The 26773-nt window shown below is 44.0% G+C and overlaps 1 protein-coding gene across 3 annotated transcripts in view; it reads left to right on the top strand.

The window, feature by feature from the left end:
• The window catches only part of LOC144717930 (regulator of telomere elongation helicase 1-like), a 62901-nt gene that overhangs the window by 4865 nt on the left and 31263 nt on the right, over positions 1–26773 (top strand). For all 3 annotated transcript variants that reach the window (XR_013585162.1, XM_078593739.1, XM_078593740.1), the window contains exons 6-19: positions 769–829; positions 1667–1736; positions 2906–2990; positions 3195–3260; positions 3474–3627; positions 4683–4715; positions 5051–5126; positions 6275–6372; positions 7304–7359; positions 7563–7616; positions 8643–8733; positions 13252–13384; positions 18527–18640; positions 25935–25975. Coding sequence is in view for 2 of the 3 variants with exons in the window: in XM_078593739.1 (XP_078449865.1) it covers positions 769–829; positions 1667–1736; positions 2906–2990; positions 3195–3260; positions 3474–3627; positions 4683–4715; positions 5051–5126; positions 6275–6372; positions 7304–7359; positions 7563–7616; positions 8643–8733; positions 13252–13384; positions 18527–18640; positions 25935–25975 (1132 nt within the window). In the remaining variant the exon portion in view is untranslated. The remainder of the gene's footprint in view (positions 1–768; positions 830–1666; positions 1737–2905; positions 2991–3194; positions 3261–3473; positions 3628–4682; positions 4716–5050; positions 5127–6274; positions 6373–7303; positions 7360–7562; positions 7617–8642; positions 8734–13251; positions 13385–18526; positions 18641–25934; positions 25976–26773) is intronic.

Below are 26773 nucleotides of genomic sequence, written 5' to 3'. Positions count from 1 at the left end.
AATTAGAGACTTAAATTGTGAACTTGAATCTCTATGGTTGTCTAGTTATCTTGTTACACAATGTTTTTTTATATATATAATGTATTTTCCAGGCCTAATTAAATGTATTTTAACATAGAAAAATCTATGATCTCATAACGTGACCATATCAAATTCTGTTTTTATTCAATATCATTTAAAAGCTGCATTATTTTACAAAAATCAGTTGGCTTCATCTTGGCTTGTGCGAATATTATGTGCCTCTGCCTCATGGGGCCTGAATATTGATTGTATTTCAAACAGCCTAGTTTGCTAAAATGCTGCAGACAACACACGAAGCATATTTGTGATTAGGTATGAATTATCTTATAGTAGGCATGTAATGATTAATTCACTAAAATATTCATACACTCATAATGCAATGAAGAGTTTCTTTGAGTTGATTAGTTATGATGCATGCAAGTCATTTGCAGATGTTGCATAGACACATTGACTGAGACTGCTTACATGAGACAGAACAGACAAGATGAACAAGACTGAAAATTCAACAAATCAATAATTTAATTGAACAGTGACCCCCAAAATCATGGTAATGCTTCAGAGTGTGGAAGGGGAGTGAATCGTTATATGCCTAGTATATAGGTACTAGTTTAAGTTTGTGATGCCTTATGGGTGCTGATATTCATGCTTCCTCAGAATGTGAGATATCAAAAGTTGTGACCATTTGGAGGCTATGTGATGGACCTTTTGAGAACTGTGCACGGTAATGGGTGGACTGCATCTCCGCAGGTGCATCTGTGCCGTGCAAAGACAACCAGCAGGTCCTGCGTTTACTACAACAACGTAGAAGGTGAGTGTGCTGTCCGTTTTGAGCAAGCTGCTCTTTTACACGGCGCACCAAAAGCACTCGCGAATGCACTTTGGCGCATTGGATGAGCACTTGCGCCTTGCTTAGGAGAGATCATCGCTGCTGCCGCTGTCCTGTTAGGGTCAAGGGGTGTGATGAGATCTTTTTGAAAAGGTCTCTTTCTCATAGGGACGATGTCGACAGGAGAGAGATTGTGCCATGCTGCGTGCATAGTTATCCTGGAGCATGTGTTTTCTGCGACTACCGTAATTCGATTTGCATGTAAAACTATAAGTTGCTCAATGAAACCAGGTACAACTTATATACTATAAATATGCAATGTCGTTGGTTGCCTGTGGGAGTATGCATTTTTATGCATAACAAACATCTTATGGCAGAAACTGCACACACACAGCATTGAACTTTTGTAGTGCAGTGCATTGATGTAGTGTTTTTATTCATTATACTGCTCGTTGAGGGCTTCCCCACGTGGGGGTTACAGGTGGGAGAGAAGTGTCGAAAAACTAGATGTTTCTGCACTGCCCTCTACTGCCCGTAGCAACCTATCACACCTCTCTTTTGTTCATGGGGTTCACCCATTCAAGCGCTATCCAGGCTATTCCTGCTTCGCTTCTGAGATCTGATGAGGATCGGCTGCATTATTAGTGCTGCAATGTGCAACATTTATTCAGTTGCAGTAAACATGCGAGTGATTTATTGTGTTGCCTCTTATGGCATGAGCGCTTTGTCTTGCTCGTCGGATTTCTCCAGTCTAAATTCAGTTTCTGATTCTAAATGTGGTGTTGACAGCAGCTGATGCCACTTTTCCTTCCATTACAGAGAAGAAGACGGATTTTAGTGCCGGGATAATGGACGTGGAGGAACTTGTGAAGAAGGGCAAAAAACAACAGTGAATATTTATTGCTTAATTTAGTAATACTCAGTTGAGGAATGCGCCGCAATCATTGGCACATTTTACATGCATTACTGCACCAGGCACCCATTTAAAATTCCCAGTGTCATTTAAACCTGCCCTCTAGATAATTACGTACAATTACAACAGAATTATCCTGCAAAGTAAGCAGTATACCGTATATGTTTACATGTACGCCCCTTATCCGTCCACTACTGGATAAATGCCTCCCCACATCTTGCAGATTGCGGGGATATTTGACCTTCACGCTTCTCGCTGTCGGCTGGTAAAGATGGGGAGCATAGATGTGGGAGCATATAAATACATATTCTTAGGTTTTTTCGGTAAAGTCACGTAGGTAAAACATCAAAATTAATTAAAATAAAATAAAAATCACGACGTTTCGGAGGCAACACAAGTCTCCGTCATCAGGTGGGACCGTCACAGCCAGATGCAGCTAATCTGGCTGTGACGGTCCCACCTGATGACGGAGACTTGTGTTGCCTCCGAAACGTCGTGATTTTTATTTTATTTTTATTAATTTTGATGTTCTACCTACGTGACTTTACCGAAAAAACGTAAGAATATGAATCCTTGCAGTCACGAAAGCTTCAAATCTACATATAAATACAGTACAACAATAGATTATAGTTCACTGCTCTCTGCTGCCTATAATTTCACCCTACAGCCCAGAGGACCTGTTATGCATGGTGTTCGTGCATCCAAGCACTATCTAGGCTCAAATCAGCTTTTGAGATATGATGAGATAAGCAGCCTTCTGGGGAGATTTGGTCAAAGGCAGACATTTAATCATGCTGACCTAAATGCAGATATAGTAATTTAATGAAAACGAATATCTATTTTTTGATTTAAAGCTTTCGTGACTGCAGGGATTCATATTCTTGGTTCTTTCGGTAAAGTCACGTAGAAGGGAAATAATAAAATAATATAAATATAAAACAATAAAAAAAACAAGAATACAAATATCTATGTTTGGAATCCAACAACACAATAATAAAGAGCTTTTCGTATTAACCGTGGAGTTTTCCGAAATAGCAAAATTACAAATGACATCAACAAGCAATGCGCGTGATATGAGATCGTCACTTATGCAGAGGCTTAATGAGACGTCTCTTGTTCTCGTGGTCTCCTTTGATAAATTCAAGGGTGTGTCCATACTTCATGACCCAGGAGCTGAAGCACGATGCCGACATCGTATTCATGCCGTATAATTACCTGCTCGACACAAAGGTGAGGCACATGGAGCGTACATCGTGCAGTTTGTCAAGTGTGATAAGTGTCCACATTCCCCGAACGCTCACATTCACCAATAGTTTGCGTGTGAATTGACAATGCCGTACGTCAACTGCCTTTCGCAATCAATGAACCCGGTAATCCATTCTGCGTCTGGTAAAGCCACCTCGATGCCTTTTAACAAACTGATCGATATGGCAGAGTCGGCGAGCGCACAGCATCGATCTCTCCGGAAAGATCGTCATCTTCGATGAAGCCCACAACGTGGTACGTAAAACCAATTGCGGCAAAGAATTGCTAGTTCCTTAATCAGCGTCTGATGTGCAATGAGTTTAATTTCCGTGTTCATCTCTTGTGATGCAATATGAAAAAAAAGTTACTTGTTAACATGTTATTGTTGAGCTTATTTTGCACCATACGTACGAGAGATGTGGGGCACATGCAAACATTGTATCTGTGATGGTTTTTGCTCACTTGCAGGAGAGGCTGTGCGAGAATGCGGCTTCTTTTGACCTGACCCCGTTTGAGCTGGCGTCCAGCATCGACGCAGTGTCCCACTTCCTGCAGATGAAGGTGAAGGAGGAGGGGCGGCTAGGGTCAACGGACGAATTCAACGGCGACGGCTCATCCTCCGGCATGTGACTCCTCTTCCCTCTGTGCCCCGCCACCCCCATGCCTCTCGCCAACACATGCTGCACATAACCCAATGCCATTTTACCTAATCGGAGGTGCGATTGGCACGGTTGGCTACTGTCAACATACATACGTACATGACCTCGTCTTAGTCTCGAACACAAACTGTGACAAAATCGCCTGGAATGTGCCCAATCTAATCAGATGATTGAAGCTGAGCAGGGTTGAGCCTGACAATTGCTTGGATGGATGGCCACCACAGGTATTATAGGCTATGGGGGCTACATGGTGGGCAGCAGAGGGCGGTACATAAAAATCCATGAGTGCAATTTATCCCGATTCAAAAGGATGGTTAAATAATTTCCCAAAGACCCAAACTGTATTTTTATTCATCCTGATTATTCTGCATATAATGACAAAGCAATTGGGGGGGGGGGTGACTTCCAATTCTTGTGGCGGCCCAAAGCCAGCTGTGTAAATTCAAGTGGAAAGTGATTATTGTATTTATTTTATATCGGAAGGTCAAGGGGTCGTCTTGCTCAAATAATGTAGTGGAACTTAAACTATGAACTAAACTATATTTTTTTATCAGGTGAGGTTCACTGAGCTATATAGCTCTTTTTCAGGAGCAACCTGGCCACAAACGTTAGCTCAGTGAAGTGGCTTAGAAAAACCCACGTGACCACGGGGAGAGCATGCAAACTCCATATATGCAGGCGTCAGGGTCGGGATTGAAAACCACAACTTGTTTGCCAGACGAGGGAGATAGCATCCTGCCACCGGGGGCACCCCTTTAGGTGGCCGGAGCCAGTGGCCACGTGCTATGGTGAATTCAGATGTGCTGTCGTATTTATTTAACTTGTTTAAGTTGAACGACAGGCACCACATTTGAAACCACAGACGCTGAATTTGAAACCACAGACACTGCATTTTGAGGTTTCTACACCTGTGGTACAATACACGTGGAATAATATGGTGATCACAAGTACTTTGCTGTCGAATGAACTTGTATAACTCTTTGGTTACACTTGTTCTCACGTTTTCTTGTCTTTCAAGATGTCAGTATAGAGGACGTTGCAAATATAAAGCGTAAGTGTTTACTCAATATTTTGTTCAATTTGTTTTCTTTTCATTTCTTATTTGAATGAATATATGCCTGCACATATAAGCAGTGTGTGTTGCTGTAATAATATAATACATTTGAAATACTCCATTATTCTAAATAAATGTACTATGAAATATTTGTAATTGTTTCTTTAAGTGTGACTTTGCTAATATCGTTGTCACGTCCCCATGTAATGAAGTGGTGCCATGAAAGTATAGCTGAGCCACTAAGCAGTTTTTAGAAGATGTTGATGGAATGCAAAGATTGCCTCGTTTGAGAGGGCCTTGTGACTTAATGGTTGATGCAAAAATGTTCACAGAGCTGCTGCTGAACCTGGAGCGAGAGATTGATCTTGTGGAACTGCCAAGGGGGGGTGGCATCACCAAACAGGGCAGGTACGTCATCGCCCACCGTCCACAAAGCATACCATGCCTCTGACACCCCCTCTCTCCGCGTTGATCACACGAGGTTGATGGGGTGGGTGACATTCCGCTGGCATTCTCGCAGCACTGAGCACGTGCTGTGGGGAATTAGTGCTGCATATCACAGCATTGGGCAGCTTCCGTTGGGTCCCCCTCCCCTTGCGTTGATCACTACTGAGGCGTCAACACGTGGTGCTTGGGAGGGTGAATGTTTGAACAATGCGGTGACATTCCGCCGGCATCCCCCGCAGCGCTGAGATTGGCTGGCGATGATCTGCGCTAATTTGCGAGCACTGGGCGGCAGCTGCTGTTCAGGGAAGCATGTCAATATCCTGACGGGTTATTGATCTGTCGACATGGGTATATGGGCCCTGCCTGAAGAGCTGTAACTCAAGCAGGGGAAACCAGAATCCTCATACCCCTGTGTACTGCATACTATGGATACCAAGTGGAAGCATTGCCAAAACTTGTGAGCTGATAAAAAGGAACGTAGGGTGGAAGTTTTCACATTGCAGGCAATCGACTTGCATTGTAACAGACAATAGAGGAAATACTGTAAGGGTGTGTTTGAGTGCATATGGGCTCATTAAATCAACTACAGCATTATACATGTGCAACATTTGCTCCACTTTTGTAGTTGTTTTGAAACGTATATGAAATATAATTTAATTTATTGTTATTGAGCAATAGGTCCTGCATCTTTCATCCTTCTGTTGATGCTTGTGGCCAAATTGCCCAGTGGGTTCGATCTCATCAGATCTTGAAGCGAAGCAGGGGTTGAACCCGGGGGAAATCCTTTGACGGTTGACCACCATGCACAAACAAGTCACCATAGGGCTTGTGAGGCTACATGGGTGAGCAGCAGATGCCAGTGCAGCAAAATAACATTGTTGAGCTGTACTTCGCTGCTTCCACATTTGTTTTCTCCACCTGCACAAACCAGCAATGACCAGCATGGTGCGTTATGGTTAAATAACCCACATGGGCATGGACAGGCCCTCATTCATTAGCGGATTATACACATGCACAGAGGAGGTAACGGATTGTTCATCTGTTCGTTAAGCCTAAGAACCACACAGCTGGCTCAGTGTTGAGATTCGCCGTGCATTGTGTTTGCCCAGCTTCCTGTTTGAGCTCTTTGAGCGAGCGGGCATTGGGTCTCACATCATGAAAAACCTCATGGACGGCCTGGAGAGCATCGTGGGAGCGATCACCATCAGTGAGTAACTTGTTAACCTCTCCAATTGGCATCTGCTACACGCGATTTGCATCACTCTGATATGTTCTGCATTAGATATTAATGTGTCCAGTTTATTTGGGAATGTTCCATACTCAATGAATATGAACTGGGCTATTTGTGGGGTTCTGTATATTGGAATGGTGGTGCATAGAAGTAGCTACAAGGGGTGCTTTGTGGGGGTGTGTACTTGGGACCACCGTTTTCGTGTAAACCTGACAGAGTAAATTATCTTATGGCTGTGTGCATCCTGACTGCTGTGCTGCGTCTGGTGATTTGACAGTGGGAACTTAACAACAACGTAATATAGTTGGAAGGTGATTAGAATGTTTATTTTGTGTGCATCGGTGGCAGGTGGCTAGGACTAACAGGGCTGAGTCCCTTCGGATATATTTACCAGCTTGTCTTCACACACGTGCTGTGCAGTAAAACCTCTCTGAGCCCGACTTGGCGAGAGCGCGAGGGCTCAACGAGTGGAGCACGCGGTAGACTGACGCAGTCGGTGAACAGCCACGCCCTTCGGCTGTCAGCCTACCACGTGCTCCGCTTGTGACGGGGCTGGCAACTCGTTGGTTTTAGCAATGTCTTTAATTAAATCTCGATTTGAAGCTTTCGTGACTGCAGGAATCCATACTCTTTGGTTCTTTTGGAAAAGTCACGTAGTTAGAAATAAAATCAAATAAAACAAATCACCACGTTTCGATCGCAACACACCGCTTGTGTTGCGATCGAAACGTCGTGATTTGTTTAATTTTATTTCTAACTACGTGACTTTACCGAAAGAACCAAAGAGTATGTCTTTCATTAACTTTCCTAAATTATATCAACCCCCTCCAGAGATAATGTTTTACCCACCCACCTATGGTTGTGTGCCATTGATGGCTGCCTTATGGATCCTCGTGTTTTTTCATAGAGACGGGGATATTCAACAACACGACTGGGATACAGAATCTGTTGGAAGCTTTCCAGGCATGTGACCATTATATTTGTATTCTACTGTTGTATATTTTTGTTACATTCCAAATAGTTTGAGTTACTAAATTATTTGTAGGACCATAGCCAAATTGTACTCTGAGTTCGTGAACATTTTTTTCGAAACAATTTGTCTTTTTTTTACTCTATTGGGTCTTTGTCTTTTACTGTTATTCCAAATTCCTTTTGTAACTTTACAGATTGCATTTTCACACGAAAACCGACAAAGGACTAACATGGAGACGTATTACAAGGTAAGTTGGATGAGCACAACCAAGTGGAATTTCAGCCATAGCCTTGTGTGATGAAACCCTTAATAAGTATAACCCGTAAAAACGAAGTTTTTCACTATAAATCCTTTATATGCGTGGCAGCGAACTTAATATAAAGGATTAAAAAATATATTCGCCTGTGGAGGATGCGGGGATCGATCCCGCGACCTTTGGCATGGGAAGCGAGGGCGCTACCAACTGCGCTACTCCGCCACGGCCTGTGGAGGGGTTACGCTCTGGGCTCTTACACTGTGCGTTCTATTTGAATATATGTAAAATATTTTTTTTTGCCTAAAAAGTGTAAAATGTTGGGAATTTTTTTTCACGACCATTAATTGTCTCGCACAACGAGTCTGTGTGGAAAATGTCAGCTCGATTGGATCACGGGAAGTGGGTTAAAAAACGACCGAAAGATTTGCACGGTCGTAAGCACGCAAGCAAGCACGCAAGCAAGCACGCAAGCAAGCAAGCGAACTTAATATAAAGGATTTAAAAAAGTACATTTACAACTTAATCCCGATTAGGCTATTGGTGTCATCACGTGACATTAAGTGTCCATTTGGATTCCTTACAGAGCAGTGCGCAACCCTTCGTGTTGTGGAGGGGCTATCGCAATGCTCAGCATCCTCACCTCTAAACCACCTGGTCAGGGTGAAGCCCTCTAAGGAGCAGTTGAACCTGCGTCAGTGAGAGCAGGCCTGGGATTTTGGCTGGCACACCTGCCTGCCTTGGTGTTTTTGGCTGAGAATTGACAGTTTGATGGCTGATGGATAACCTGCAGGGATCCTTTGTATGTTATGGGTTGTGGAAACGTTTGGGACTTTAATTGGTGCCCACATGTTTCTTGGAAGACGCTTGGAGATTTATTTATTTATTTTGTTTGTTTTCAAAACTAATTATTTTTTTTGGCCCTCTTCGCCAGTCATCGGTGCTTAGTTCATTAAACAGACATCTGCAGTTTGTGGTGCAAAATTGGTGAAAGAGCTGAGACATCTGCACCCTTGGCAGGTCCACATTCGCATGGATGACAGCAACTGGAAGAAGAAGCAACAGCAGAAAGCAGACCCCTGGGCGGCGGCTTCTTCAGCCAAAAAACAAGGTGAGGTAACACGGTAGCAGAAACGGCAGTAGCAGAATAAGCAGCTCGCTGTTCTGTAGGACTCCGATATGTATGGCTATGAACAGCAGCAAAATGTCAGTGTGTGGTGGCCACAAGAATTGTACAGGGGGCTTCAACAAAATGTGAACACTTGTATGGGACTATCGTTTTTAATGGAAAAAGAACAGAATACACTGTAACATGATAACAAATGTATGTTAATCGCTTCAAAAAGTCAAAGAGTTTCCACTTGTTCGCCATCATTGTCAACACATGCCTTGAATCTTCTCCAGGTGGTCTCCAAATCCCGGAGGCACATTTCTTGTAGTATTGTTGCAAATTCTCAGAAGTGTTCTTTTTTTGTCGAAGTTCCCTGTAATGTATCGATCCCTCAATTGAAATCAATGTTTACACTTTCTAATGTTTGCATCGGATTGTGTATGTATGTTCAACTTCTTTCGCACTGCACGTAGCCAACCACACTCGTCGGAGGTGCGAAAGAATCTGTGCGTCCAAGAATCTGTTATTTATGATGTATGCAAATTATACGTCAACATACCTTTAGGATTTTGATTTGAAGCTTTCGTGGCTGCAGGAAGCGTCGATCATCCCACCTGATGATGGACGCTTGTGTTGCGCCCGAAATGTCGTGATTTATTTTATTTTATACCTACGTGACTTTACCGAAAGAACCAAAGAGTATACCTTTAGGATGGTGCAATGAATCGGACATAACAGACGGGACGGGCAATAGATACATTGAGGATGGCAGAGATGAGATGAAAAATAATTGAATCTTGATTCCAGTGGTAATCCTGAATTGATACAATTGAAAATGGGGTGAAGAATTGTTGCATGCCTCACGGCCAGACATACAAGCACACAATATTGTAATGCCAATTTAGATTAAATATGCTCGTGCAGGCGATCGCTAATTATATATACACTATGAGATCTCTTTTACCAGTGGCAAAATATAGTAGTAGGTTTTTACCCTTTTAAACTGGTACAAAACTGACACCTATATACAAGGCATCATGTTTGCAATAACCACAACACAAGTAGTCAAAAATGTAAACAAAAAGAAGCAACTCTGATAATGATAATAATATGCACTGTCCTTGAAGTTGATTGGTCCACACCCGAGACGGCTTTCTTTAGAGCCTAGTCCCCATTGGTGTTGGACCAGATGACACCAGAAGGCGTCCAACACCAATGGGGACTAGGCTCTAAAGAAAGCCGTCTCGGGTGTGGACCAATCAACTTCAAGGACAGTGCATATTATTATCATTATCAGAGTTGCTTCTTTTTGTTTGCATTTTTGACTACTTGTGTTGTGGTTATTGCAAACATGATGCCTTGCATAAAGGTGTCAGTTTTGTACCAGTTTAAAAGGGTAAAAACCTATTACTATAATTATATATAGTCAAGGCAATTGCATTCTCGAGGCGTACAATTTATTTAATGTCGCTAAATAATATCGTTAATGTAGCGTATTGATTGTTGCAGTCCGTATATTCACGATAAACTATTTAAAGGTACGTTTAGCTACGACTCTTAAAATAGCCGCTGATAATCCTTGAGTAATCATTATTGAATGTTGTACAAAGGCGGCTGCACACAATGATACATGCTATCATGGGAGGCACGACCCTTGCACTCGCGGCTCGTGTTTGTGTGAAGTCGTGTAGCCTCAGATTGCTTGGGAACTCTGCTGGGGAGAGATAAGAGGCTATAAAGCCGTGCTCCATATGACGTGGCACTCTCCTATTGGCCGTGTCTGCCAGAGCATGCTGGGTCGTCACATGGGCTTATACACCAATGGGGTGCTCTGATGGAGAGGCCACTTAGGTTGTGCTATTATTCCAATATGAATGTTGAACTTATGAGGTTACAAATAGGACCTTTTTTTGCGAGTATCAAAGTACAAACAAATAAGAATAGGTGTTACCCTTTCTGGCAATAAAACAGAAGGTATATTCTTGGTTCTTTCGGTAAAGTCACGTAGAATGGAAATAATAAAATAATAAAAGTTGTTTTCTTTTTGTATTATTTTATTATTTCCCTTCTACGTGACTTTACCGAAAGAACCAAGAATATGAATCCCTGCAGTCACGAAAGCTTTAAATTAAAAAAAAAACAGGAGGTGTTAAGATGTTCAAACACCAAATAGAAACCTTTTGCAAGGATTCGGGTTTGCATTAACCACACGTGCTTTTGGTGAACATAGTGTTCGCCTTTTGGCGTTCTCTGGTCTGACACCGGTGAGACGAGGCCCTAAAGAAGGCTGTCTCTGGTGTAGGCCAATCAGTTTCAAAGACAATCCATATATTATCAGAGCATTTTCATCACAAGTATGTGTGGTTAATGCGAACTTGATTCCTTGGTGTTTGAACATCTTAACACCTGTTTTATTGCCAGAAAGGGTAAAACCTTTTCTTATTTTTTCAATCTTGAGGTTGACTGGGATGTTCGGGGCAATAACCCTGTGTTTTATCCAAAAAAAGCAGTTTTAGAATATTTGGAATTTCACTTGAAAAATACTTGGTTTGATTGCAATATGTGAACATGTATATATTACAGGGTAGGTGAGAACGTGCGTCACAATGTAGATAATAAGTGTGAATTGAATTGGAAAATATACTACTTCTCAACACACTATGGCCATAGAGCACAGTTGCAATATTACTGGAGTTGGGGGGTTGTAAATTTACTGGTAAATATTTTTTAAAAGCATGCAAGGCTAACACGTACTACCTACAGGAGTATTGTGTGGGGGGGGAAAGAACCTACAAGTTGTTTTTGAAAATAATTTTAACGTAAAAATCACTCATCGTAGAAAGGTAAGTTGCATTAAGCGACAGGCCTAACATTTTGTATGTAAGTTAATGCGAAGTAAAGGAGTTTTATGAATTTGGGTTGCGTTCAATGGACAGAGTGCCCCAGAGCGCTTTTCTGTCAAATGACCTGTCTGCCCAGAGCGCACCGTAACAGAAGCTAACAGGTCTGAGGAGCTGCCAGGTTGAGTGCTAGGTGGGTGCGTCAAAATATCCAGCCAATCAGAGGCGCCGTACCTTCCGGCAAACTCCCGGTTGTTCACAGGCCCAGTGCGCCGCGCGCTCATTGGCCGAGCGGGTGAGTGACGTTGGCTGCCTTGACGAGACGCTCGGCTTCCGAACGCACCGTTCAATAGGAGCTACGTTCTGCCTCATATCGCCACGGCGGTGTGCCCTGCCCATTGATCGCAGCCCTTGCTCACAGGCTGCTAGTGATGCAATCAATTCAAGCAGCATCTACTACACAGGTCCTTCGATCAGCTGTTTGATGGACAAAGTCTTATTTCTTTCCCCAATGCTGTCTTTGGCTTGGTGGGCCAATCGAGTGTATTGAAACCCTCGCGCATTTCTAATGTCATGTTAAGTCGAGGGGATGAAGTTGCATTAATAATTAATCGTCACTAAAATGTTTGTAATGCGAGCAGGGGAGAGAGAGTCTGCGGTGTAACGTGTGGTGAGTGTCAGGGAGGTGAGTGCTCGGTTGGTGATGTAGAGAGAAGACAGTGGGGTCAAGGGTGATAGCGGGAGGTGTGTGTAGGTGAGGTCGCCTTGTTTGGGTGGTAGCCAAGTACTGAGGACCCTTGGGCTGAGGTCGTAGAGCAATCCACCCTTGCAAAATGTGTGAAGTTGCCCTGCAGTAATTGGTTTGGGGCGAGATGTTATCACCCTGGCAGGAGGTCGTCGTTTTGATACCGACCCCGACGCCTGTATATTTGGAGTTTGCATGTTCTCTCTCCCCATGGTCACATTGATTTTTCTCCGGGTCCTCCAGTTTTTTCCCTCCGCATTTAGAAACGTGCATTTAGAGCGTTGTCTAGTAAAAATTCCCACACATGATATAAGCCTCTTCGATGTGCTATCATTTGTGGCCAGGTTGCCTCTGAAATAGATCTAATAGCCCAATGATATTTCCCTGATCAGTTAAATGTTTTTGTTTAATAGGTGGAGGTTTAGCGCGTGTTCTCGATAATTAAATCACAAGTTTCAATCCGTGAGCAAAAGTTAACCATAGCATTGACAACAAATATTGGGTCAAAAAGACCCTCTTGATAACATAACAAAACAGAATTGCATAAAGGTGCTCCAGACATATATAAAGTAAAATGAGATTCAAATAAAGTGTCACTCTCCCCGCGTACTTGTTGATCCTATCATCTGCAGAGTTGTGGAAGATGAATAAAAAACTCTTTCAGCAGTAACCTGGCCACAAATGGCAGCTCAACAAAGTGGCTTATCACATGGAAATTTATAGCCGCCAAATCCTCTTAAACGCATATTTATAAATGTGGAGGGAGAAACCGGAGGACCCGCAGAAAAATCACCCAAAATCCAAATAAACGGGCGTTTGGGTCGGGATCAAACCCACAACCTCCCGTATACCAGACGAGGTAGTTAACATGTCGCCACCAAAGGCGTCCCGAGAACCCCGCGCCTGCGTGTGTGTCTCACTCGTTGTGCACAGGCAAGGTCGTCAGCTACTGGTGCTTCAGCCCGGGCCACACAATGAAGGAGCTGCTGCAGCAAAATGTGCGATGTCTCATCCTCACCAGCGGAACACTCTCCCCCATGGCTTCCTTCACCGCCGAGCTGCAGATGTGAGTACCTGCGGTAGACACGAATGGGAAGGAAACTTTATATTTGTTTAGGTCAAGAGGTCATCATGGCCAATGCCAATGATGCCACCACACTTGTAAATTCAGTGTCACTGCAGTTGTTTTAAAGTTATCTAACCTCCAAGCTTGACTCTTATAGTATCTTCACCCTCTAGCTTTACTTCTTACCCTTGTTACACATGAAAGGGAGTCCACAGGAGTTGTCCTTGGAAGGGAACATTTATTGTTCCAAGCAACACCAACACCAGCGCTTTGTAGGGCACAAACACGGATCCTTGCGACGAGACCTCTTCTCTCGGAGCCCATCCTCCTTTGTCTCCTCCTCCCTTATATGCCATCTCCTCATTCCCGCCACTGGGGTTTTCTCCCAATGCCCTATCCCCCACATTTTTTGCCTGCACACCCCCTCTTCTTATATCTATGGGCGTGGTCCCTTGTCTTCTAAGTGACCCCTACACTGAGCCCCAACATGCCCCACGAACTCTACGCACGGTTGCCGCGTGTGCTTCAAGGACTGCTCTCACATGGTCCGGCAAAAACAACCCCCTACCTCCTCGTGGTCCCGGGCGGCAACGCTGTGGTGGGCAGTGCCGTGGGGGGAGGGACAATTTAGATCGGCCTTTCCCCTCATGGCTTTTGTAACCACCACAGCGGCCAAATGGGGGCTGTGGACGGGTGCGAGGGGCTGGTAACCCCCCCCATCTTTAATTAATTACTACAAAACCATGACAGCCATGTAGCCCGCATGCCCAGCCACCGCATGCCTAAACAGCTTTTGTTCGGCAGGATTGAGGGGGCTAAACGATTGCGGCATGGGCTAAAGAAGAGATGGAGTGATGTGGTACAGAAGAATGTGGAGCTGAGTAGACTTGCCGATGACTGGTACCAGCAGTGTCAAGATCGGCCTCTGTGGAGGAGACTCGTGAAGGACGCTACTGGGCAGTTGGAGGCAGTCGGCCTCCAACAACAACGTAGGGCGGAGGAGTGACGCTCACAACAACGAGCGGAGCACCGGGTGGCTAAAGCACAGCAAGTTTGCGCAGTAGGGGGCACAGGTGGTGCATCAGCCAGTCGTCTCAGTCAGTCGACCTGTGGCATCTGGGTCTGCACCGTGACCTCCTGCCAGCGGGAGTTCGACACTTCACGTGGCCTCAAGGTGCACATAGCCTGGCACAAGCATCGTGGTGACGTCACCGCCACTTAGTGGCGAATGGGGGTTGTTGTTGCTCTCACATTCTCATCTTCACCACGATCTGGCTTAGGTTTTCCCCTTGGTCAGTGTCCTGTTGGTGCCACTCCATTGCCTGTCTTGTGAAGCTGCCTTCGTTCATCCTGTGCACATGCCCTGCCCCATCGCATCTTCCTCTCCTTGTTTTACATCCACAGTGGTTTCCTGCTGCATGCTTTACCCACTTGTAAATTAATAATTACACTCAATCTGCAGTGGGATATTCTCTTTAGGGAAGTACATTTTTCACTTCGCTTCAAAAAAAGAGACTTGTGAAATGGAGCATCTAAAAATACCTCCCCATCCCCATCGTGTAGTTGTTGATTGTTAGCATTAAAGGGACATGTGAACCCATTGCTTAAGCCCACTTATGCTCCGTTGGAACGTGTAATAAATACGGTTGATGGCTTTGCACAAGAAGCTTCCTCAGCTTCTAAAAGTGGCCTCCATCTGCTACTCAAAGCGCAGTTAATTGAATTTATTTTTGCCGTGTCAGCATTCTCAATGATTAGCAAACATCCAAGGGAGCCTGATACCCTAGGCTAAACTAGAGTACCGCTTGAACCTGGAGGCCACCTACATTTCCTTTGGAGTTCTCTCCTACCCGACCAGTCCCGGATGATGGCACCAATGTGAAAACACAACGTTGAAACGTGTATGCCAATGAGGCTATAGGGCAAGGCTCTGTAAGATGCCAAGCATCAGTGAGCTGACATGTATGGCCAGCCCCAAATGTTTTGGTCACCTCTGGATTTGAAAGTTGTTCACAATTAAATTGGCCCCCTCGATGGTGGAGCCAGGATTTTCAGGTAGGGGGGAGCAACCCCTCCAGCAATTATAAATGATAGGAGTTGTTAGTAAGTAAGGACTTGTCCCTTGCTTTTTATTCGACGCATGTGCGGCAATGGCGCAGCCATCGATCGAGGGTCGAATTCGAACCGTGTGTGATCGCGCTCGCTGAAGGTATGCCTTCAGGGAAGTCGTGTACTGTATATGCAACTGCGCACAATTCTGAGTCACTTATAACTGCTTTGCCGTTACTTATTGCCAATTATGGACTCAGACTATTGTCCTATCATCTCATAGAGTCCCTGGCACAATAATATGCTACACAGTGGCAATGGGGGTCGCAAAATGCCGATTTATTACTAATATACCCCAATGATCCGATCGAAATTAGGGATTTAGATCGGATCATTGGGGGGGCACGTGCCACCTCACCCCCCCCCCCCCCCCCCCCACTGGCTCTGCCAGTGGGCCCCCTCCATCACCAATGCAGTTTGGTGAAATGTGACAATTTGTGGTTATTATTTGATCGACTCGTGAATTGACTCATTTTAGTCTCATTTGTAGTTTCTGTCTTGTTGGTTCTGCCTCTTTTCCATTCGCCTGAAGGTGTGAAGGTGATAATTTAATGTTGTTTGCATAATTTGTTGAAGAAGGATTGCTTTTGCACATGATTAGATCCATCTGTCCTGAACGTAAGAATATTTTAATCAACTAATCTAAACACGCATAATTACGGCAATGTCTCTGAATAATAGCACAGATTGACAGGCACAGTTTGTGGATATTTAGAGTTGCACTAATTTATATTGTTTATGTAATAGCTTTCTTCCTCCAGTTTAAATGTAATCAGGTGTGGGCCTCAATAATCTTATGTGAAAAGATCAGGAAAATAATTATGCTGTGTGTGGCCTGTTTTTTTCATAATTTAGGATTTTCGGGCATAAACTGGAGAAATAACTCCACTTACTAAAATCTAAGTTGTCCACTTATTTAAGAGTGTTGTTGTATAGTAGTCTTGCCATGATTCACTCCCACACAGATTCATTATTGTATTCAAACAATAACTTATTGTGTCCTCTTAATGTCTCGAGTTCCATCAACTTCATTCCATTAGCCAAAATGTGACATTTACACAGAATCTGAATATACAGTTTACATGTTTTGTATATAAATTCTTACATGCAGAAGTCAATGCTTCTATCACGAGCGCAGGAATCGGTTTTAATGAAGGAGCTGATGTATGCATTGTGTTCGCAACCAATCCTCCCCCTGCCAAAGACATGTTTGCTGCATATTTATCTCCAACGTTGGCAGCTGCAGTTGGTGGAACTGCAACAGATTTTTTTCCCCGGGCACTTGAGGTTTATCACCATTCCAGTGCTAATTACATTTCCGAGCATTTGTGAACACCAGCCCTCGTTTAACACTTGCGGCGCGTGAATTCGGCACTCCGATTGGTATTCCGATGATTATGTGGCGGCTTTCGGGGCCGTCAGCGTTAGACAAATGAGGCCACGTTGCACCGTGGGATTGTAATTTCCCCGACTGTCATTAGGAGTATACTGTGGCGCCTCTGAGAGACTCGCTGTGAAGGTCACCTTCCCGCTCACATTGGCACAACAAGCTTTACTAGAAAAAAGCCACGTGGACACGGACAAATGGGAAATTAAGTTTGTAATCACCACTGGCAAGACCGGCTTTAGTTTAAAGCAGGCCTTCTGCGCCTACCTTAAACATCCATCAAATCGTTATGGTAATTGGGCATGGGCAGAAGAATGCTGAATAGTCGTGTGGGTTCTCTAGAAAACATCAAGAGGTCCCCTTTATGGTACTGTCATGCTTGTGGGTTTAGTGGAGGCAAAAGTGGCATGCTGTGTTCACTTTTTGCCTTGTAAATAATTACCTATTACAGTCCATGTCCATTATTCAAAATGAGGTGAGGTCCCACTGAGGTACATTTTCTGGCGTTCGACGATGAGAGCCAACCAACCTTGCAAAACAGAAGGGCACCTATTGTGACATATTTATAATTTGGTATATATTTTTTTTGTTTTCAGTGATTATGCTTAATGAAAATAATTCTGTGGTGCAGCTTAGCTCTCAATGTAATTTTAAAACATTGTTATGGGTAAATTGCTCTTAAAGGAAATGTCTTTGTTGTGTGCTACTGACTAAGCTGACTTATCAGCAGGCTTACTCAGCTGGCAATTATTATGTTACAGACAGCTGTAAAATGAAATTTTATCGGCAGCATTACAGTGGAACCACTTGCCTGGTTTTTGGTTTTGCTTGCAATTAAAATTGTGCTGAAGCGCAGAAAAGAGAGCATTAGCCACATAACGAAGTGGGTTTATTATCCCCCCCCACAAATGCCTTCTCTTTATTTACATACATGATGATTAACAATACCACCGAATAAATTATTGTTTGGCGAAAAACTCAAAGTCATGGATTTGTAGCGTGCCGCTGTAAATATTGACAATAATTAAAACTTGTAACACTCACAGTATTCGCTCGCTCTCAGAGAGAGAGAGAACGGCTCGTAGGCGCGAGGAACCAGGCATGCGGGAAAGGCAGCCAGGCGGTGAGACAACGCTTTCACCATCCTGCATTGACCAGCGTGAAGTATGGTCAAATAACCCCTACAACCCACCGTGTGGGGGTGCCCTCATTCAGCAGTGGATTGAGATGAAGGCTGTGCATTTACATTTGTTTCCTAAGCAAGCAAACTGGACGAGTGTTGACTGTTTGGGTCTCAGCTGATTCATGCTTGTTGTAACTTGCGATTGTGTGTGTGAAGCAGGGAGCGGTAGTGCAGCGGTTAATGCCACTGCACTACGAACTCGGCGAACCAGGTTCAAATCCTGCTCGCAGTCAACACCAGTGACAATTATTTGAACTGGTCCTGGGTTTCCCCTAGGTCGACTCGGCCTCAAATAAGTTCCTGGTGTGGTGTGTAAACGTCGCCACCAGGGAGATAAAGGCAGCCGGGCGTGGTGCTGGCCAACCAACCTCTCGTACGCCATGTCGGCCTTCATAGGTACTTGCTAACAGCACTTGCTCCTGTCGTCTGTTCAGTCTCTACGGGTGATCTTTGTCTTTCGCAGTGATTTCCCCATCAAGCTGGAGAACCCGCACGTCATTGACAAGCACCAGGTGTGGGTGGGAATCGTTGAAAAGGGGCCAGACTCCGTGCAGTTGAATTCAGCGTACAGAAACAGGTAACGTGTGGAAAGCACCCAGCCGTCCCAATTCATAAAGGCCTTTACTCACCGGTGAATACTGTACAATATGACCATCATCACAATGTCAATTTGTCTTTGGAGATGACAGTGGCTTTTGTTTGCCATGGGGTGAGTTAGCAACACCTGAAGTAGAAAACGACATGAATTTGCCACGTGCAATGCAACGCTGTTAAATGAACAAGAGATGGCGTACAGCAATAGATTATAATTTTACCTGTCTGTGTGGCGTTTTTGAGCGTTGCCCCAAAGTATTTCTGGATTTTCACCGGGTATTTCAGTGCTGTCCACCATGAAACTAAACATGTTCATGGACTTGCCCAAACATTAAAATGCTGAATACGACTTAATTCTCAGTGAGGCTTCTCTGGGTTAATGAAAGAGTTATAATTATTTCTCAACAGAAGCATTGCTAAACCAACTACTGCACAGGACAAGGCAGTTGGTTGAAGGTTGCTTCAAGAAAAGGAATGTTATAGATTGGCCTGAAACATTAAAAACGAATAACAGCATGATGTTTTTAATCCATGCATAATTCTACCCAGTTCCACATTCGATTGCTATTAACAATGTTATGCATCCGTTTGCAAAGTGAGATAGAAATACTTATCCTCCTTTTGCACCGTGCCCTTTAGATAGTTTTCCCAAGTGCATAGCAGCTTCATTTGCCGTCCCACTCTGCTCTTCACGGTGTCGGTATAAGAGGGTTGTCTAGGCCGAGCTAATGGATGGTGTGTAATGGTTGGGCGTAGGGTTCAAATCAGTAATGGATGCATGTGGGGCTGGCGCGCAACAGTTAATCATCCCACTTGAGTAGGGGAACTACTCACAGTTGAGTCACTTCGGCCATAGCACCAAGATCGACGACCTCGCTGATCAAATGTTGAGTTTCGGGTGCAGGTGCCTTCTCCGAGGCAGGAGGCCCTGTCTGAGCCAAGACCTCGCTCTTTCCCAAGAGCGCACACATTCAGAGCTGTGCCAAAGAGCTGAGCCCAGGGGCGAGCGTTATTGAATTATTCATACAAAAGGAAGGGCATTATACTGATATCTATTCCACGCACAAATCACCAGATACTGTGGTGCTTGGCCACACACACCCAACCGTCACGCACGATCATTTAGCTGCAATGATGCCCTTCCACATTGAGAAAATTACGTATGGTGTAACACTGCATGGTCCAATTTGTTTTTACATTTTCAGGCCAATCTGCCACAGTCTTCTAGCAAACTTAAACCAACTGCCTTGCAATGTAAAGCAGCAGTGTGGTCATGGTTGTGTTGAAAAATTAACCAAAAATAATGCCCCTTATTTACCACGCTGGTAATGCCAGACATGACCTCGCACTGGCCAATTAGCCTGTACACGCAAGTTATAGGTTTAGCTTATCTCGGCGATGTAGATGTGTTGGGGGAATCATACAAACAGCACGATTGTATGATGACTTAGCTTGTTTGAAGGCGTTAGCATGTCGACATGATTCTCCCATCATCCAAGTGAGCACTCAATCGTTTTTTAATAATTTGTCGCAATGAGCTGGTAGCATCCTGTTAATCTTACTACTCGTGTATTAATTTTGCGGAGCTAAATTGCAGGAAAATCACCGGCTCTCTCTGACCAGCGTGGTGATGCGTGGTCAATTAACTCCTACAACACCCATGTCGTGGCTCGGCGTACCCCTCATCAAGCAGCGGATTAACAAACTGCCAACCAAAGCCTACTTGCACCAACTGCTTCTCATCTCCCCAAATTACTTGCCTTTTGTTTGCACTCACTCACTTGTCTTGTTGATAACGCTTCCAGCCTCTCCTTAGTCACAGTGGTAAACGGAAACCATTGGAGTGGTTATCCCCCGCTCCCCCCCCCCCGTAAATTATTAACAGTGGCAAACTGCACGTGATTTCTTGTGTCATTAAGTGGCAAGTGCCCCCTCAGGGCCACTGGGATGTACCCGTGATGGCGACTTTACGCGCAGACAGGCGCTCTCCGCTGCTGAATTGTGCTCCCCTAATGGACGGGAAGCTGGAAATTGCGCCACGCCCGACGTGAACTAGATGGCCTCCGAGCGTAATTACAGCAGCGCTAGGGCACGCAAGCCACGATTGATGGCCCAACGCGAGCGCGTTCCGAGAATAAGGGGGGGGGGGCGGGGCGACAGGTGGATACGGCAGATTTCCCAACACTTTAGAGCCGAATTGTTTGTAGTGTCGCAGCTTTTAATTTAAGATAATCGCAGGCGAATGCAAAGTGAAGGCCGATCATGGTGGCTGGATGTCCCGCAACCACATGTCGCCCACGCGTTGCACGATGCCCGAACACGCCATTCTTTTACCGTTGTGCATCTGCATTGCAAACCGAAACGCTGCACTGAGTGAACACGTCGGTCGGCTGATACGCTTCCCGACTCTTGAATAAAACTACGTGTCGGCATTAATTTTTGGCTTGTAACAATTCACACCCTCGATTGGCACGGTTGGCTACATACGGAGTGACAGAAGTTCAACATACAGTACGTGCATACGAAAGTCTACGAGCGCTTTGATTAATTGTCGAGTCTGAGTGTTCCGAATTGATTCGATAGTGAATTATTTTTTGTCTTGTTTTTAGCATCGTTTAGGTTGTTTCTTGGTTTTGTCTGCTCCAATAGCCCTACATTTTACATTGGAATACCATTTTCTTACATCATGCATGGCTTCATCTCACTCACATGATTCGACGTGTGCATTGTGCGCGTAAGAATGCATTTTTAAGCCATGAATCATTGCATCCTTGCATGTAAATCTAATAAATAAGGGGAAATCTATTATCGCACATATTCCATTTAAATTACACCGCACGACTTCATCCAAGCAGATTTTTAGTTATCGATGTAGCTGTCCACTGATGGCATTCATGGATAACTTACCACCAGTGGACAGTGACATTGACTATAAAAGAAAAGGTTTTTTTTGTGTTACCGAGGCACAAAACGTTATTTCACGCATCCTTGCTCCTCAACCGAACGTGCAACAAGCGAATGCGCTTCTTACATGCCTAGCCCCTACCACAGTACCCCATTATGTGAAACAGATAAGCAGGGTTACACACACACACTAGGCATGAAACTATGAGTTGATCCATGAATTAAAATAGATGTTTTCATTGAATTATACGCACATGAGAATTGATTTAATATATTCAAACGTCGTGATTTAATTTTATTTAATTTTTTTACCTACGTGACTTTATCGAAAAAAACAAAGAGGTATGAACCCTTGCAGTCACGAAAACTTCAAATCTAGAAACATATGAACCTTTATGTGTGTGCGTGCGCAGCATGTGGCTGCAGGCACGAATACATTATTAAACGGCTCAAAGCAACGCGGCATGCACTTCCTAATGCCTCCCTTCGTTATGTTTAGTGCCCTTGTGAAGAGGCAATTAATAGGCCATCGTGCTGTAGCGCCAACATGTTTCTGTACCAGAAGTCCCTCGGTTTAGCATTTTTAATTCATTTCACGAAAACTACTGCGAACCGGAATAACTGTTAATCGAATATAGGAATTCCATGTTCAAAGCATTCATCTGATCCTAGACGATCGGAAGTTGACCTTTTTGACCCTAAAAACATAGTTTGTAACATTTAAACACTCACTTTGAATAAAAAATATTCTCAGAACATATTAAAGGATTATAATATTAACATAAACATAGTCACTCAGTCCGCAAGAGAGCTGTTTCCACTGCCAAAACATAAAGCGTATAATGTAGACAAAGCCAGTCGAGGTCTGAACGCTCATAGATGGGTGTCGCTGATTGGCTGGGGGCATGCTCAGCCCAACTTATGAGCACTCCGATTTGCCGAAATTGGCGCCCGCGTGCGTAATGTTAACATGACGTTAATCAAAATGTTAACGTTAGTCGAAACTATGGGGTCCTATGGTTGGCGAAATGGTAACCAAATAAAATCGTTAACCGATGCCACTGTTAACCAAGGAACTACTGTACATGGCACTATATCCCCTCAGGGTAACAAACCTGAAGATGGAAGAGGTTTTAGTTTTCATGTTTTTGTTCCTAATGTCCAGGTATGAGGTGGATTGAAAAAGTTCACTAAAATATATTTTGACAGTTTGAAAGGACTTCGGAAAAGGATGTCCTTTGGGATATCATTATTATGTACTCGGGAAAGCCTCACTGAGTCTCAAGGCTGTTTTTCACTCGGGTCCTGCACTGGAATATTTGGCCAATACAATGGATGAGAGAAGGAAGAAAACTGGAGTACTGCACCCGGGTAGTAGCCACACATAACACCACTGGCATCTCCTGTTCACCCATCGGCCTCATGCCTACAATTCCTAACAAGTCCTTGTGGTTCAAGCACAACAAGTTCTTGAACCACAAGGACATATTGTGGTCCAAGTGGCAACCAGACCCATAACCTTTTTGGTTCTTTCTGGAAAGTCACGTAGAAAGAAAATAAATTGAATAATACAATATACGACGTTTTCGATTGCAACATACCTGATGATGATGATGATTGCTTGTGTTGCAATCGAAACGTCGTATTCTATTATTTAATTGAATTTATTTCTACGCGACTTTACCGAAAGAACCAGAAAGTAACTCCTGCAGTCACGAAAGCTCCAAGTCAAGTTTAGACCCATAACCTGTTTAGATTTTGAGATTTGAAGACATCGGGTGCATGTTGAATGACTTAAAATGGGCATAAGGTGATCTTTGGCCCCTCCACCACATGCTCACGGTCATGTGATTTTAGCAGGGTAATCGCGCAGGCAAGTCAGCTCGGCATCTGTTTGGTAAACTGTATGCGAGTGGCAAACTAAATTTAGTACGTGTATCTGGCCAAGGTGGCTCAGCCGTAGCGTGAGCGGCTCACAATCAGAAGGTTGCAATTCATATCCTACTGTTGCCACAGCTCATTTTCCCTCCGGGGTCGAAGCAATGAGCATACATTTCAAGGGAAGTAAAACATGGTTTCCTCTGGATGGACTTGTCCCTGCCAAAGTAATGTGGAATTCAGACCACTGGCTCAGAGCTGTAAATAAGAGCGATGCTAATTTGAGCAGGAAGTAGGGGAGACTAGGCTAGGATCATTAATTATCTACTAAGGTCACTCCATTTCAACCTCTTGAGCTTGTAGTTTAATCACGAATGATTGTTTGAATTCAGACCCAAGGTCTGAGTAGCGCCGACTCAGACGTGACCCCCGAAGCAGTGACCCCGGAGTCACCTGACCAGTCCTGTGGAGCGGTTTTTATTTTAAGTAATCAATACAAACATAAAATGCATGTTTAAATTTGGATGTCATGTGACCCTTAATATTTCAACGGCTCTGATTGTGTGTAGGCGGAATTAAGACCATGGCCTAATTTTAAGCAGGGGAAAATACACCGTCCAATTTACAGTATGATAACAAAAGCATTTGGTCCCTTGGGTGGCCCAGCGGCAGCTGTCGGATGAATAATTTAACCCAACTTAATGCACGTGTGGTGAGCCCATGCACGAACTGCTGAGAGTAAGGCATGCATTGCCTGCCTAATAAGCCACAACGGCTGCTGTGCTGGGGCTCATCGTCCGATCGAAAAAATGTGGTTTTATTTTAAATGCTCAAATGTCGCTTTTCACCGTTGTTGCATTTTGGACCATTAGTATGGGGCCACTTTCGTGCTTGAGTTCATTCATTGATAGCCCCGTGGCCTATTGTGGATTTCTGTGCAGCTATGTCGATGCCTTGTAAATGCAAATAACTTGTTTACTGGGAAGCTTTGCGCACAATTTTTAGAAAACACAAATGATGTAATCTTGATTTGAAGCTTTCGTGACTGCAGGAATCCTTCAACATGCCACGCTATTTATTACCTTTACACTATAATACCCCATTAACACTACTTCGGCTACCTTTGTTCTCAAAAACGTATGTAAATTCTTGCTGGTAACAGCTTCTCTTCACAAGGCAGCAGACATCGTGCTGCTCGCAGCAGACATCGCTGCTATCGCGATTTTCACCTGAAGACGATGGTTTGTGTTGCTATCGAAACGTCGTGATTTATTTCGTTTTATTCCTACCGACGTGACTTTGCCGAAAGAACCAAAGAGTACAAATGGTGTAGTGTGTGCATTTGCAACAAGCTGTCATGAGGATTGTATCTCAAGCCATTGATCGATCTTTACAGTCGTTTAAATAATAATTATCGTCGCCAGTGCTTGCTGTAAAGAAGAAATCGGTGTCAACTTGAGGGCGAGACAGCTTAGATCAATTTCCATTAGATTTTTATTATTCTTTTGTCTGCTAAGGTCACGCCAGTGCGGCCCGCTTTTTTAAATTAAATTTACTGAGATGTCGTCAACCAGCGCTCACTTCCCCTGGGTTGCCCGGTTCATGTGGACGTTTGGGAATGTTTTCACTTGCATTCTGGAATCGAGGCTCACCAGAGAGACTCGCTCTTAATAAGACGCAAACTATAATCTGCTCTTTTGTTTAGACATGCTCTAGAGGTAATTACTTCATCAACATTTGAATGCGGAGCTTTCAATGGCACATGATTGTCGCTCATTTGAGAACATTTCAGGGCTGTTTGCTGCTTAATATTTACGTGAATACCGCTAGTTATTGAATACTTTATACAGGCAATGATAGACTGAATATTATTTAGCTGGATGACAGTGGTTATGGTGTTTGACTCACAATCAGGAAATTGCATGCTCAAATACCAATCCAGAATCAACCCATCATCCTTCTAGAGTGTTCCACCTTACGAGAACTAAACTTGTTATTCTAATATTGAGGCTACCCCGTGACAATGGGGAATTTCCACCCTTGGCTCTGAACAGTCAATAGAGATGAGTTAGTGCTTACAAATGTTGCATATTGGCCAGGACAGTCCCAGTTTTAAAAAAAAAGTTTGTACCGGTGTCATCAGGGAAAAGGGGCGGTGCAACTGTGAGTAGTTGGTGGGGCTGGAACATGAGTAGATGGAACCTATGGCCAGTAGATGGAGTCAATTTATGAAAGTAGGGGGGCTGATAGAGGGAGCGACTGTCAACTCGAATTTCCCAGTTGAGCCTCCCAGAAATGTGGTAGCGCATAAAATGAGTGCTCCCCAATTCTGGGGGAGACACAAACTAACTGGACTTGTCGCGTACAATTTCTACACAACGCACGTACAATCCAAAAGAAAAACATATTTGCGCTGTAGGACTGCTGCAATGATGATGATGATGATCATGATTTGGTTTATTGAGAAGCTAATAAACGTGGTGGGTGTGTTTCAGGTCCTGCCCGGCGTACATGTCGTCACTGGGAAAGACGATAGGTGAGTCGACTGCGTCACTGTGCTCACGCCACATCACGCCGCTGCAGAGTTTCGAGCTGCCCCGCTATTTACACAACACGCAGCTGTTGACAGTGATGGTTGATGCAACGCTTAACTTTAATGAGCCGGCAATGATTGCTCGTGCCCCTGTTTCCGCCGCTGTAATTTACACAGCGCAGTTTTAAATGTGTCAAATTTTGTTTCCTTTGTGGTTTTATTGAGCACTGGGTCTGTTGCATGGACCAGCACAGTGACGTTTGTACCCCAGAAGCCACACAATGAAGGGGTCGTCAAGACCATTCAATTCATAATTATTGTTATTATTAAGCTTAAACACTACGTAAGTGTATGCTTACAACACTGACTATATAATTGTGCATACAGTCGATCGTGACTGAGTGAGTTCTTTGAATTATGATTTAGTCGGGGATCAGAAAACTGAAATTTTCCAAAATATTGTCAAGGCAATGCTCATCACTGGACAAATCCAAAAATGAAATTGTGAAAATATGGGCCCTCAAAAATTATTGTCAAGAGTTCGATTGGCTTTACTCATAGGGCAGGCTCAGCCCGTCCTGAATGGCTTCAAGTCTTACGATAAACACTGAGAAATGTACAGTCCTGATTATCAGTGAAGAAAGTAAGTGACCTCTCATGGAGTGTCATGCTAAAGCCCACTGGTTATTATGAGTGCATGTATGTATGTATGTACGTTGAACTTCTTTCACACCGTACGTAGCCAACCATGCTAATCGGAGGTCTGGGGGAAAGGACAACAAACTAAACACAAAAAGCAGT

The sequence above is a fragment of the Lampetra planeri genome, chromosome 4 (genome assembly GCF_965212315.1).
Source record: "Lampetra planeri chromosome 4, kcLamPlan1.2.h2, whole genome shotgun sequence".
Lineage (NCBI taxonomy): Eukaryota > Metazoa > Chordata > Hyperoartia > Petromyzontiformes > Petromyzontidae > Lampetra > Lampetra planeri.
Note: the sequence above shows the minus strand (reverse complement) of the source record. Positions and strands in the feature narration are given on the sequence as shown.